This window comes from Tamandua tetradactyla, chromosome 4 (assembly GCF_023851605.1).
Source record: "Tamandua tetradactyla isolate mTamTet1 chromosome 4, mTamTet1.pri, whole genome shotgun sequence".
NCBI lineage: Eukaryota > Metazoa > Chordata > Mammalia > Pilosa > Myrmecophagidae > Tamandua > Tamandua tetradactyla.
The window spans coordinates 181,104,512-181,119,870 of NC_135330.1; the positions used below are offsets into that span (position 1 = coordinate 181,104,512).

The following is a 15,359-nucleotide window of genomic DNA, read 5'->3' on the forward strand; positions in this document are numbered from 1 at the left end:
GACACCCACAACATGTATATTTGTGCGCTTCATATTGTCATTCAGTTCCCTGAGACCCTGGTCATTTTTTTCCATAATTCTTTTCATTATGTTTTCTTTTGTGTGTCAGATTTCAGATGTCCAGTCCTCTAGTTCACTAATCCTTTCAAATCTATTGTAGGTTTCCATGTTTTTTTCGTATCTTCTGTTGTGCCTTTCATTCCCATAAGTTCTGCAATTTGTTTTTTCAAACTTTCAACTTCTTTTCGTTTGCCCAGTGTCTTCTTTATATCCCCCGTCAACTTGTGGATTTGATTTTTGGTGAGATTTTCCATGTCTTTTTGAACATTCTGAATTAGTTGTATCTCATTTGAATTGTTGGTTTGTTCCTTTGACTGGGCCATATCTTTGATTTTCCTAGTTTGACTCATTATTTTTTGCTGGCATCTAGGCATTTGATTTCATTCGCTGGTTTATTCTGGAAGTTGTTTTCACTCTTACCTAGGATTTTCTGGCTGGGTGACTTTGTTCTCTATCTGTTCTTTGACATTTAGTTCAACTTATTCTAGACCTCTAACAATGGTTCTGTTTGATCAGAATTTTTCAGTATTTGTTTTTCTGTTTCTTGCCCTGCCTATATGGAGCCTTTATTTATTTATTTTTTTGAGGAAGGTCTTCTCAGATATTATAGTCTCCAGTCAGATTTTCCCTGACCAGAGATGCACAGGTCTCAGGAGGAAAAAGTAGCCAGCATTAGTTTTCCCTGAAGGTGAAACCCAGCAGGTTGACAGACTTTCCTATGAAGCCTCTAGACTCTGCTTTTCCTATACTGCCTGCATGTGGCACTTGTCTGCCCTTTGGCTTCCCATCAGGGTAAAGTGTTGGAGTTTCCCTGCAGGGGCTGTGGTTGAGACAGAAGTGAGATAGTGTGATGGCTTTAATTGCTTCAGTTTTCCAGTTCCTGGGGCCTGAATTCCTTGAGGGAAGGATTCCACCTGAGCTGGGCCCTACCTTTTTCTTGGGGAAGACATACCCTTTAGGGGAATTTACTCCTTTCATCTGACTAGTTACTTTGTCAGACAAACTTAATACTGCCCTTGCCTGGGGCAGTACTGGAGCCTGAGAGTACTTCCAGTTCTATCTAATGAGCTGTTAAAGAGAAGTACAAAAAGCAAAAAAAAAAAAAAAAAGATCTTTCAGAGCCAGATCCCTGCTTCTTGGGTTTGTTGATCAAGAGCTTAAGTTGGTTTGTGGCGCTTTGTATCTCCAAGCTCTTTGTGCCCCCTTTCCTTGGGGTCCAGCCCTTTTTCCAGTATTTTGTGCTGTCTCAAAAAGCCTCAGGTCCATTCCACCCCCACCCCCACCCCCACCCCCCAATCAGTCCTGCCCTCTCTCTTCTGGGGCCAAAATTCCTAGTACCTTTAGTGCTTATTACAGGTTTATCTGTGCTGGGGGCCTATTTTTAGTAGTTAGAATTTGTTACTTAATTCTGCAATTGGAGCTTGGTTGAGCTAAGCCCTTGCTGCTAGTTAAGTCTGTTTCCTTTCCTCTTGGGGAATTTAGCCTGCTGTGCCTGTGGGGAACTTACAGTTCCGTGTGGGTCTCAGTGGTTCCACCTGGTCCAGATGGTGTATGCTGTCTGTTTGATTACTGATGTAGCCCCAGCAGTTGTTCTCTACCGTTCCTGGCTATTTACTAGCTGCTCTGGAGGATGAACTAAATTCCACACTTCACTAAGCTGCTATCTTGCCCCACCTTCTCCTCTTAACTCTGATCTTAAGTCTATAATTTATTGTTAACAGTTAACTTATAAACATATTTAAATATATAAGTATTTTCATTTTGTCACCAACTTAACTCTGTGACTGCTACAAAATCTTAACTTTATCTTGGTGTCCTCATTATTTAAAGTGGAAAACAGCCAAAAAACTTACTCGTACATTTCTTCTAGATCAAATTTTAAACATTAAACCCAAGGGAAAAATGAGTTGTATAACTATAGAAGATCATACTTTTTGTTCTATTGTAGAAAGTGAATTTTCTTCTTTAATTTTATAAAAGAATAAACTTTTGTTTAGAAAAATTTTTTCCCTTATTTTCCATTTAATTTTCTCTCAGATTACTCATTTCACTATTTATTTCCTAGTTTTTATTTTAGTGATTTATATATGCACTTAGTTTAAAGAGTTCTCCGAGATTTGCTCTTTGAAAGAAAAAAAAAAGAGAAATAATTGTGGCCTTTGCTGCGTGCATATCTGTATTAACCCCCATTCCCACTCCTGAGAGAGAAGCAGTTTTAGTTCTCTCAGTTGTTTCTTTAGGTATTTGCCTGCATGTTTCTAAACAAAATACCTATGTTAAACTTCTTCATTTTTTATTTTATTTTAGGCATTATCAACATGGGATTTCCAGCAGTGGAAGAGAATGATTAGTGTTGTTTCACTAGCCATCCAACTCTTTTGCATGAATTTCCCATCTTTCTCAAAGCAGAATTATATCATGATTTTGGTCAGATCAGTATTTAGTATAATTACATTATACAATGTAAATAATAATCACAGCTAAGATATTGTATACTATGATTATTCTTCCTTTCCTAATAATATCCTGTTTTTTTTTTTTTTATTAATTAAAAAAAGAATTAACAAAACAATTAGAAATCATTCCAATCTACATGTACAATCAGTAATTCTTAATAACATCACATAGTTGCATATTCATCATTTCTTAGTACATTTGCATCGATTTAGAAAAAGAAATAAAAAGACAACAGAATAAGAATTAAAACAATAATAGAAAGAAAAAAAGACAAAAAAAACAAAAACAAAAAACCTATACCTCACATGCAGCTTCATTCAGTGTTTTAACATAATTGCATTACAATTGGGTAGTATTGTGCTGTCCATTTCTGAGTTTTTATATCCAGTCCCGTTGTACAGTCTGTATCCCTTCATCTACAATTATCCCTTCTCTTTTTTTTTTTTTTTAATTAACGGAAAAAAAGAAATTAACCCAACATTTAGAGATCATACCATTCTACACATGCAATCATTAATTCTTAACATCATCACATAGATGCATGATCATCATTTCTTAGTACATTTGCATTGGTTTAGAAGAACTAGCAACATAACCGAAAAAGATATAGAATGTTAATATAGAGAAAAAAATAAAAGTAATAATAGTAAAATCAAAACAAAACAACACAAAACAAAACAAAAACCTATAGCTCAGATGCAGCTTCATTCAGTGTTTTAACATGATTACTTTACAATTAGGTATTATTGTGCTGTCCATTTTTGAGTTTTTGTATCTAGTCCTGTTGCACAGTCTGTATCCCTTCAGCTTCAATTACCCATTGTCTTACCCTGTTTCTAACTCCTGCTGAACTCTGTTACCAATGACATATTTCAAGTTTATTCTCGAATGTCCGTTCACATCAGTGGGACCATACAGTATTTGTCCTTTAGTTTTTGGCTGGATTCACTCAGCATAATGTTCTCTAGGTCCATCCATGTTATTACATGGTTCATAAGTTTATCTTGTCTTAAAGCTGCATAATATTCCATCGTATGTATATACCACAGTTTGTTTAGCCACTCTTCTGTTGATGGAGATTTTGGCTGTTTCCATCTCTTTGCAATTGTAAATAATGCTGCTATAAACATTGGTGTGCAAATGTCCGTTTGTGTCTTTGCCCTTAAGTCCTTTGAGTAGATACCTAGCAATGGTATTGCTGGGTCGTATGGCAATTCTATATTCAGCTTTTTGAGGAACCGCCAAACTGCCTTCCACAGTGGTTGCACCCTTTGACATTCCCACCAACAGTGGAAAGTGTGCCTCTTTCTCCGCATCCTCTCCAGCACTTGTCATTTTCTGTTTTGTTGATAATGGCATAATATCCTGTTTTGTTTAATAGTGATCCCCCTTTGTTTAGTTTTTTGTGTACTTTTATATTTTATAGATTGCTGTCCAGTCTCTCACCTGTTTCTAAGATCTCTTATATATTCAAACATGTTAGATACAGTTTTCTCACTTTAATTTTCATTAAGTCTCTTGAAGTCTTTTGAACCTGTTTTGATTTCTGTGATTATCCAGGCTTTTTGCACAACTGTTGTCTCTCTTTTTTTTTTTTAATTAATTAAAAAAAAATTAACTAACACAACATTTAGAAATCATTCCATTCTACATATGCGATCAGTAATTCTTAATATCACATAGATGTGTGATCATCATTTCTTAGTACATTTGCATCGATTTAGGAAAAGAACTAGCAAAACAACAGAAAAAGATATAGAATGATAATATAGAGAAAAAAATAAAAATAATAATAAAAATAAAAAATAAAAAATATATAAAAAAGGAAAAAACAAAAAACACAAACAAACAAAAACTATAGCTCAGATGCAGCTTCATTCAGTGTTTTAACATAATTACATTACAATTAGATAGTATTGTGCTGTCCATTTTTGAGTTTTTGTATCTAGTTCTGTTGCACAGTCTGTAACCCTTCAGCTCCAATTACCCATTGTCTTACCCTGTTTCTAACTTCTGATGGTCTCTGTTACCAATGACATATTCCAAGTTTATTCTCGAATGTCTGTTCACATGAGTGGGACCATACAGTATTTGTCCTTTAGTTTTTGGTTAGTTTCACTCAGCATAATGTTCTCTAGGTCCATCCATGTTATTACATGCTTCATAAGTTTATTCTGTCTTAGAGCTGCATAATATTCCATCGTATGTATATACCACAGTTTGTTTAGCCACTCGTCTGTTGATGGACATTTTGGCTGTTTCCATCTCTTTCCAATTGTAAATAATGCTGCTATAAACATTGGTGTGCAAATGTCCGTTTGAGTTTTTGCCCTTAATTCCTTTGAGTAGATTCCCAGCATGGTATTGCTGGGTCGTATGGCAATTCTATATTCAGCTTTTTGAGGAACCGCCAAACTGCCTTCCACAGTGGTTGCACCATTTGACATTCCCACCAACAGTGGATAAGTGTGCCTCTTTCACCGCATCCTCTCCAGCACTTGTCATTTTTTGTTTTGTTGATAATGGCCATTCTGGTGGGTGTGAGATGATATCTCATTGTGGTTTTGATTTGCATTTCTCTAATGGCCAGGGACATTGAGCATCTCTTCATGTGCCTTTTGGCCATTTGTATTTCCTCTTCTGAGAGGTGTCTGTTCAAGTCTTTTTCCCATTTTGTAATTGGGTTGGCTATCTTTTTGTTGTTGAGTTGAACAATCTCTTTATAAATTCTGGATACTAGACCTTTATCCGATATGTCATTTCCAAATATTGTCTCCCATTGTGTAGGCTGTCTTTCTACTTTCTTGATGAAGTTCTTTGATGCACAAAAGTGTTTAATTTTGAAGAGCTCCCATTTATTTCTTTCTTTCTTCAGTGCTCTTGCTTTAGGTTTAAGGTCCATAAAACCGCCTCCAATTGTAAGATTCCTAAGGTATCTCCCTACATTTTCCTCTAACTGTTTTATGGTCTTAGACCTAATGTTTAGATCTTTGATCCATTTTGAGTTAACTTTTGTATAGGGTGTGAGATACGGGTCCTCTTTCATTCTTTTGCGTATGGATATCCAGTTCTCTAGGCACCATTTATTGAAGAGACTGTTCTGTCCCAGGTGAGTTGGCTTGACTGCCTTATCAAAGATCAAATGTCCATAGATGAGAGGGTCTTTATCTGAGCACTCTATACGATTCCATTGGCCGATATATCTATCTTTATGCCAATACCATGCTGTTTTGACCACTGTGGCTTCGTAATATGCCTTAAAGTCCGGCAGCTTGAGACCTCCAGCCTCGTTTTTTTTCCTGTTTTGATTTCTGTGATTATCCAGGCTTTTTGCACAACTGTTGTCTCTTGAGATTACCTCTTTATCATCTTAGAGATTCCCTTCGATTTGTACAGATTTCCTCCACATCTTCTCAATATCTTCTTTTAATCCTCCTGTTTGAAGGAGCATGTTTCATTAACTTTTTGAGAACAGGCTCATTAAAAACTTTAATATTAAAGTTTTTCTCTTTGTTTTTGGTTTCCAGAAATTTAATTATCATGTGTCTTGGTCTGGATTTCTTGAAGGTTATCTTATTTTTTAAAGGTTGTCTTGAATCTGTATATTTATGTTATTTGCCAAATTTTCACAGTTTTTAGCCATATATGTATGCTCACGTACACACGTACACACCCACTCACTTATATATGTGGGTTTTTTTTTTTTTTTTTTGCATGGGTAGGCACTAGATTTGAACCCAGGTCTCTGGTATGGCAGGCAAGAATTCTGCCTGCCGAGCCACCCTGGCCTGCCCTCAGCCATATTTTTTATAATACTATTTTGGCCTCACATTCTTTTTCCTTTCCTTCTAAGACTTCAGAGATGTTAGCTCTTTCACTGTTTTCTATAAGTTCCAGAGGCTCTGTTCATTTATTTTTCAGTCAGTTTTCTCTTCAGATTGAGTACATTTTTAAAAATTTATTTATTATTAAAAAAATATTAAGAACAAACAAAAACATTAACATATAATTCTGTTCTACATATATATTCAGTACAAATTGAGTACATTTTATAAGTGCTTTAATTCTCACTTCTTTTCATTTGAGAGAATTTATAATTCCTTGTTAAAAAGGCAGTTTCTTTAAAATCCTTATCGGAGAATTCCAACATCTATTTCATCTTGGTATTGGCATCAATTGATTGTCTTTTCTCGTTCAGGTTAAGATTTGCCTAGTTTTGGGAATGATGTGATTTTCTGATTACCCTAGACATTTTGGGGATTACGTTAGGAGACACTGGATCCTATTTGAATCTTCTCTTTTAGCCAGCATTCACTGTAATTAGGTTTAGCATAGATCCTGGCCTACAGTTTTGTTTTCAGAGTCTTTTTGGTGTTATTCTGGTTTGCTTCATTGACTTGGCATTGCTAGGACTCCTGCTCTATCCCTAATAATGTTCTTGGGAAGGGAATTGTTTACCTGGACTGCCTTTTGTCAGTGGTGGTGGTGGGGTATATGGGTTAAGAAATGCTGGGCCTGGATTGCCCTCTGCCATTTGTAGGACTGAGAGACACCAGTGTACACAGACCAGGCCCACCTATTGCCACCTGGTGGTGGTCAGACATTAGGACTTCTCCAGTCAGTCTTGTTGCTATGATGCAGGTACAGTGGTCTCTTCTGCTTTCACTGGTTGAAAGATAAATGATTGGACTCTCTGCCTAGTGTGCACTGGAGCTGCCAGTATGGATGTAGTGAGCCTGTGTGTGGGTTTCCTTGCTAAGTCTCTGCTCAACTATTCTTTCCTGCTTCTTTAGCCAGGAACAGGCTCTTATTGGGGATTTCTTTTGTTTTTGGAATGGGGATGGGCTACTTGTTAGCAGATCTGCATAGCAGGCAGTGCTCAGTCTTGGATATACGGAGATAAAAAGAAAACCATAGCCAGTCTGCCCTCCTCATTCCACCTTTCAGAGTCCTTTATGGTTGTCTTGTTGAATTATTTCTGGGATCATTAGTCATGTTTAGAAGGAGCTGCAAGAGAAAGTGAGTCTGTGTCTTTTTTTTTTTTTGTCTATGGCTGGGACTCTGACTCATATATTATAAAGCTCTGTTTTTGATAAATTGACCCTTTTATCATTATTTAAATGTTCTTTATTTCTGATGATACTCCTTTTCTTGTAGTTTGTTTTATCCAGTAATATTATAGCCAGGCCTCCTGTGCTTACAGTTTGCATGATGTATTTTTTTCATCCTTTTTCTTTCAACCTGTCTGTGACTGTAAAGTGAGTTTCTTACAGGCAATGTATAATTTGTTTTTGTTTTCAGTTCAGTCTGACGGTTTCCACCTATTTGATTGTGATGTGCTTAGAGTTTGTGTTTCTTCTGTGTGCAGTTTTGGATTTGTAGGTCAGTGTTTTTCTCCAAAATTGGGAATATTTCGTTCAGTTAATTTTTTCGTTCTCTACAATTTTTTTTTTCTGGAACTCAGTTGCATGTATATATTAGACTGCTTGACATGTTCTGCAAGTCACTGATTCTGTTCATTTTCTTTCAGTTTTTTTTTTCCTGGGTTCTTCAAATTGGATAATTCAATGATCTCCTTCAAATTAGTTATTCTGTAATATCCAATCTGTAATTAAGTCCATTCAGTGAATTTTTTCCTTTCAGATATTGGGCATAGCCAGTTCTAGAATTTCCATTTGATTTTTTTATAGTTTTCAATTTTATGCTCAAATATCCTCTTTTCAGTCATTTTTATGTTCATTTTTTCCAAGTCCTACAACACATTTATAATAGCTGTTTTTAAAGTTTATGTTTTGCTAATTCCAACTTCTGGACCATCTTAGGGTCTATTTACCTTGACAACTTTTTTCCCCTCTAATTGTAGGTAACCTTTTCATGCTTATTATGTTTATTGGTAACTTTGAATGTATGCTAGATATTTTGGGTGATACACTGTATGGAGTCTGGATTGTCTTTCTTTCCAGGATGTTGAATTTTGTTCAGACAGTAATTTAAATTACTGGAAGATCTTAGGATGTGGCCATTACAGAGCATAGCCTTTACTTCTAAAGTCTGAGGGCTTAAAGAAGAATGTCTGTGGAGCTCAGTGAGAATGCTCCACTTTGTCTTGGCAAGGATTTCATTGACTCTTAGTATTTTGACACCTCTGGTATCTGCCTGTAGTTTTTGGCTTCACAAGGCTGCTTTCTGCACAGTCTTAGCTTGTGTCCCTAGCTCTTGGCCAGAGTATCTATGGGGAACCCACTCAGACTTCTGCTGTCCCTAACCTGACATTCTTCCTTACTTCTACTCTCCCCTACAAATTCTAGCAGCTTCTTTTGTCCAGTGTCTGGAAATAATTGTCTGAAATATTTTGTCTAATTTACACCATTGTTTATATTAGGCAGGTAAGTCTAATATTAGTTATTCCATCATTGTGGGGGGTAGAAATTTCTCTGTTGACTAAAACTTCCAACATTGTTCTTGAGATGTCAGCTGTCCTTCTGATTCTTGGTTACTTGTATGTAGTCTGTTTTAACTATCTTGAAAATTTATGCAATTTTTTCTTTGTCTTGAGTTCTGAAGTTTTGTGATTTATATGTTTTGGTGTGGGTCTGTTATTATCCACTGTGTTCCCTTCAACCTGAAGCCTTATTTTTTTCATTTTTGAAGAAGAAAAATTATTTTCTATATTTGCTCCCTTCCTATTTTTCCTTCCTGGAATGTTTTTGGTTGCTGGACATTGTGGGCTGACTGTAAATTTCTTTTTTTCTTTATTACTGTTCTGAATTTTTTGTACTTATTGGGAGGTTTTCTCTATTTTTATCTTCCAGTTTTTTTGTTTTTTCATTTTTGCCACAGTGTTTTTATTTTAACTTATTTTTATTTGTTTCATAAATGTAGAATCCATTTTTTTTCCCCCAGAATTTGTTCTTCTGGGTTGTTTTTTCTTCTATTTTGTTTTACTTTGTCACTTATTAGATGCTTTTCTTAGATTTTTGACAATTCGTATGGAGTGTGAAGAATAAGTATTGGGTATAGTCTGGACCATTTTCTTGAAGAATCCCTGATGCATTGTCTCTAGTTTTATATTTTATTTATTTTTGCTTTTTCTGATAGTGTCAAAAGAATGGCTACTGCAGACACTAAGAAGAGAGCTTTATTAACAGTATTACTTTTCACAAATTGGACAACACCGAGTAAAAGCAGGTGTTTGAAAGTGTTTGTGGGGCATTGGAATTTATAGTCCCCCAAAAAGAGAAATTGTGGTTGTCAGGCAAGTTATATTCTTGTGGCTTACTGGAACATGAAGACAGAAGGAAACTTGCCTGAAGCTGATTGGTCAGAGCTTAGGTTTTATTCTTTGTCCTAATTCTTGTAAGCTTTTAAGTCTTTTTCTCCAAGCTGCACATGTCTGAAGTCTGATTGCATCAGCAAAGTATACCTATCTTGTGTGCTTCCTTTGCCAAGAACTATTTTGTTATCCAGGGTCTAAGGATCAGTTTGAATTCCTTTTATAATAGGAAACAAAAAGAAAAGCAAATGTCAGATGTAAATTTAAAATCAGTAATCACTATAAATGTAAGTGGATTAAACTCATTTATTAAAATAGACTAGATTTTTGGGGTGTTTCTTTTGGCTTTTAAAAAGGGAATTTATTACGTTGCAAGTTTACAGTTCTAAGGCCATAAATATGTTCCAATTAAGGGAAAAATTCTGTGACTCAAGAAAGGCCCATAGGTCCAAAACACCTCTGTCAGCTGGGAAGGACTGGCACCTGCTGGTCCTTTGGCTAGAGGTTTCAAACTGCTTCCCTGGGGGCATTTTCCTTCTGCATCGCCAAATGTCTGGGTCTCCTGTTGGCTCTATCTTTTCGGTTCCGTCAGTTCTGTCGCTTCTGAAGTCTCTCCAAAATGTTCCCCCTTTTAAAGAACTCCAGTAAATTAAATAAGACACAGCTTAAATGGGCAGTGTCACAGCTCCTTCTAATCAAAAGGTCACATCCGCAATTGAGTGAATTTATATCATGATGTTCTATGGGAACAATCTATAAATTGGATTTTTAAAACATAATTTAAGCCTATACAAAAGACAGACAGAATGATTGAAAATAAAGGGATGAATAAAGATAATCAGGTAAATTATAATTTGCCAATTTTTGTTTCCGTGTTAAAAGCAAAAAAGGTAAAAGACTTTTAGTTTCTTCCCTGGAGAGTATAACACAAGGAATCAAGCCACATAGGAGAAGAAGGGTGCAGAATCTCAGCATTCAAAATGTTAATGTTCTCTTAGTCTTCTTGCCCTCAGTTGTGACTGTATTTCTCTAATCCAAAGACTAAAACTCTAGTTTTCTGCTGGAGTGGCATAAGAAGAGTAGGTTAGCTATATAGAATGGGAAAGGGATGTCTTTCTCTCTTTAGCCTTCCCTTCTTCCCCCACTTCCAGGGCAAGAAGACTTTCTTAGATATTAAATTGCTTGAAGAATTGAGGTTGAGCCTTCTGCTTTAGTGAACATTGACCCATGTGCTTTCCAGTCTTTAAAATTTTGTTGCTATAGTCTCCTCTCCTGTTCTTTTTGTTCTTGTGAACTTATGCCATTTAAAAAATTACTTTTTGGGGGTGTGAGGATGTAATGGATTAAATGCATATGTTCAAAGTATATTAATCTTTTCCTACTTTCAGCCTTTTATTTCATATTTATTACTTCTATATATTCATTTTACAAGTGTGCCTGGTTTTTTTTCTTCTTATATTTACTCTCTTGATAGTAGATTCCCTCTCTCACACATAAACTGCTGTTTACCCTTTTCTACTTTTTATTCTTTCTCATTTCCCATTCCAGAAAATCCCAGTTTTTTTTTTTAATCCTTCTTTAATTTGGACAAAGTTTGGGAAGGTGCAGTGAAGTAAAAATATTAATATGTTATCTTGCTCACCCCCACATTCCTTTCCCAGTCCAAACAAAATCATCTTCCTCAGATCTTAGAATTTTACTTTTTATGCTATGGAGATTAAGTTACCACATGATGTTTAGAAAGACTATGCCCTGTGTTTGGCCAGAGGTAAGACAGTTCAATTCCAAAGAAAAACACTCGAGTGATTGCATTTTGTGCTACAGGAGAAGAGTGAGATGAATCAGGAAAGTGTCCTTATGAATAAAACTTTAGCCCACGGATTCATGACCAAAAAACTTTTCAATAAGAAAATTTCCCAGAAGTTCTCTGAGATTTCTTTGAACCTCATAATTGACACATTGCATACCTTACCCCCCACCCCACCCCACTGCTTTGGTCAAGGAGGGTTGCTGCTCTGTTTTCTGAAACATAATCAGGTAGGAATGGTATTATTTTCTGAGTTCTAACTCTGATTAATATATTCCTGATGAACTGCCTGGAAACCATGTTATGTTAAGAATACTGAGGCTGAGTTCTAACTCAGGGGAAAAATACCTTGATTGATCACCAGGTAGTCTCTGAGTCATTAGGGAGGGGGTTGGTAGTGACCTGTGTGCCAGTTATTGTCACTGATTTAGTGTTTAAATTGATAATCCTTGTATAGAAAAATGATTCCTGCTTTAGGAACTGGTAAACATTTTTACTTTGAGTTGGCTGAAAAATGAAGTTTCAACTCTATCAAAAGTCTTTTATAGATCTCAACATATTTGTGATCTTTTAAAGAAATGCAAATGAAAATGAGATACCATTTCTTCCTGTCAGTTTGGCAAAAATAAAAATGTCTAGCAATAACCGTCCCCTATGTTCAGCAGTTGTTGGTGAATGTTTGAAGAAATAAGAATGCTTGGATTCTGTTGGTGGAAATGTAACTTGTACATTTTTTTTGTAGAATCTCTTCAGAGTGCATTTGGAAATACATTAAAATTTAAAATGTATCCAGTATATCATTTGACCAGAATTTAACCCCTGGACTTATTTACAGGTGTATTCAGTGATAGATATATACATTTTTAAAATGCAGCATTGTGTTTTAAAGATGCGGTGACTGGAAATAACCTTAAAAATTCTATTAATGGACAATTGATTAACTAATTTATGGCACAGTCATACTGTAGAGTATTATACAGTTACTTCAGTCTGAAAGAACTATAAGGACTGATAAAAAAATCACACTTTATAAACTGAAAAAATATATAGAGAAGGATGCATAAGATTCCATATAAATGTATATACATGTAGGCATAAAACTGTCAGAAATGAGATCTGACACACCTTAAGGAGTAGAATTGGGTGTGTAAGGTTGTACTGGGGAAACAGGAAATTTAAATTTATTTACTTTCTTCTCTGCTCTTAGAATTTTTTCTTTTGTAGCTATGCTGTATTTATAATAGTAAAATGCTTTCTAATTATTTTATAATGAATTAGCTATCCTTCATGATATTTTTCTTTTCCCTTTTTGTTTTAGGACATGAGTGATAATAGCAACAGTCAACTGGTAGTAAGAGCAAAGTTCAATTTTCAACAGACAAACGAAGATGAGCTTTCTTTTGCAAAAGGAGATATCATCCATGTCACAAGAGTGGAAGAAGGGGGCTGGTGGGAGGGTACTCACAATGGCAAAACTGGCTGGTTCCCAAGCAATTATGTTCGAGAAATCAAATCAAGTGGTAAGTGTTCAGATTTCATGTTTGTAAAATGGCTGATGTTTTTCGTTTAGATGTGAAGGAACAAAGAAATGTACTTAGTATGAAAAGTTTTTTTTTAAATAGAATTGATTTTTACCTTAGCTCCACACTGGGGAAGCTGTGATAAAAGGCTCCATAAGTATAAGCTAGCATTTAATTTATTTATAGCATTGGTAATTTAAAATAGACATTTATTTTCTAATTTGTTTTCCATATGTTAAGTATCTAAAATAAGTTAGTTTTTATTGCACTTTTTTCAACTGCAGCATTTTAATTGTGAAATATATATATATAAAAAAGCAATAATTTGCAAAGTACATTGTAATAGGCAGTTAGAGAACAGGTTTCATTGTTTGGTATGAATTACTATTCTACAGTTTCAGGTTTTTCCTTCTAGCTGGTCCAAAACACTGGAGGCTAAAATAAATATCAGTATAGTGATTCAGCTGTTGTCCTCATTTTTAAAATCCTGTCTTCTCTGATATAACTCCTCCTTCTCCTTTGACCCTTCTCCCACTCTATGGGGATAGCCTGTTCTAACTTTTGCATGTTGAAAAGGGGTGTTGATAATATAGGATAGGGGATGGAATTAGTTGAAATTTTTGGTTTCAGGGCTTATCTAGCCCAGGAATCATCTGGAGGTTATGGGTTTCAGGAAAGTAAACTTGTTGCATGAAACTTTTATAGAGTCTCAGTTAGAGCCCTAGATGTTATTTAGGGTCACCAAGCATGATGTTGGTTGTTAACTATAGGCCATAGCATGCAATATAAGTTTTTCCCGTATGCTTCTCTATTATCGAATCTTTGTACTAAATCAAACCTTTGAGGTAGTTCATGCAATAATTGAGTTTATCAGCGGATGCATAGTTCTGTACAACCCCTTTCAATCATATTCACCTTCAGTATGGCAGTGTTGCTTATAACCTCCTAATGAACTGCCATCACGTCTGTCAATTACCTTATTTAAGTTAAACCTTATTGGGTGACTGTTCACCCATCTCTAGCTTCTGTGTACCCCTAGGTCCCCTATATTCTACATTGTAAGCCTCTGAGTTTACATTTGCCAGAATCATAACATCAAAATAATACAGTATCTTTCTTTTTGTGTCTGGCATATTTCACTGAGCCTTATATCCTCAAGGTTCATCTATCTTGTCATGTGCTTCAGGTCTTCATTTCATCTTTATTTGGCGCATAGTATTCCATTATATGTATATACACATTTTGTTTATCCACTCATCTGTTGTTGATGGGCGCTTGGATTGTTTCCATCTTTCGACAATTGTGAATAGTGCTTCTATCAACATTGGTGTGCAAATGTCTGTTCATGTTACTGTTTTTCAGCTTCTCTGGGTATATACCGAGCATAGGTATTGCCAAGTTGTAGGTCAACTTGATATTTAGTTTTCTGAGGAACTGCCTAACTATCTTTCACTGTTGCTGTACCATTGTATGTTTCCACAAACAGTGCTAAGTGTTCCAATTACTCCACGTCCTCTCCAACGTTTATAGTTTTCTGTTTGTTTAATAGCAGCCATCCTTAGAGGGGTGAGGTGATATCTCATTGTAGTACTGATTTGCATTTCCCTTATAGCTAATGAAGGTAAGCATCTCTTATGCTTTCTAGCCTTCTGTATTTGCTCTTTGAAAAAATGTATGTTCATATCCTTTGCCCAATTTATAGTTGTGCTGCTTGTTCTTTTGTGGTTGACGTGTGTAATTTTTTGATGTACACAGTGTATCAAACCTTTATCTGATATAATCGTTTCCAAATATTTTCTCCCATTGAATTGACTCCCTCTACACTTTTTAAACAAAGTCCTATGAGGCACAGAAGGTTTTGATTTTAAAGAGTTCCATTTACTTACTTTTTCTTTCTTTGCTTGTGCTTTGGTATAACGTTTAACAAGCAACCTTCTATTACTAGGTCTTGAGGATGTTTCTCTACATTTTCTTCTGGTAGTTTTATGATACTGGTTCTTATTTTTAGGTCTTTGATCCATTTTGAATCAATTTTTGTATAGGGTATAATAGGGTATAAGGAGAAGTCCTCTTTCATTTTTCTGACTATTGATCACCATTTCTCCCATGCCCATTTATTGAAAAGACTATTTTGTCCCAGTTTGGTGGATTTGGGGCCTTGTTGAAGATCAGTTGATCATAGATTTGGTGGTCTATTTCATTGGTCAATACTTCTGTCTTAGTGCTGATACCATGTTGTTTT

At 35.5% G+C, this 15,359-nt stretch overlaps 1 protein-coding gene across 9 annotated transcripts in view; it reads left to right on the top strand.

Moving 5' to 3' along the window:
- Positions 1–15,359, top strand: part of ARHGEF7 (Rho guanine nucleotide exchange factor 7) — a 267,744-nt gene that overhangs the window by 130,726 nt on the left and 121,659 nt on the right. For all 9 annotated transcript variants that reach the window (XM_077158695.1, XM_077158691.1, XM_077158687.1 and 6 more), the window contains one exon: positions 12,916–13,117. In XM_077158695.1, coding sequence (XP_077014810.1) covers positions 12,916–13,117 — 202 coding nt within the window. The remainder of the gene's footprint in view (positions 1–12,915; positions 13,118–15,359) is intronic.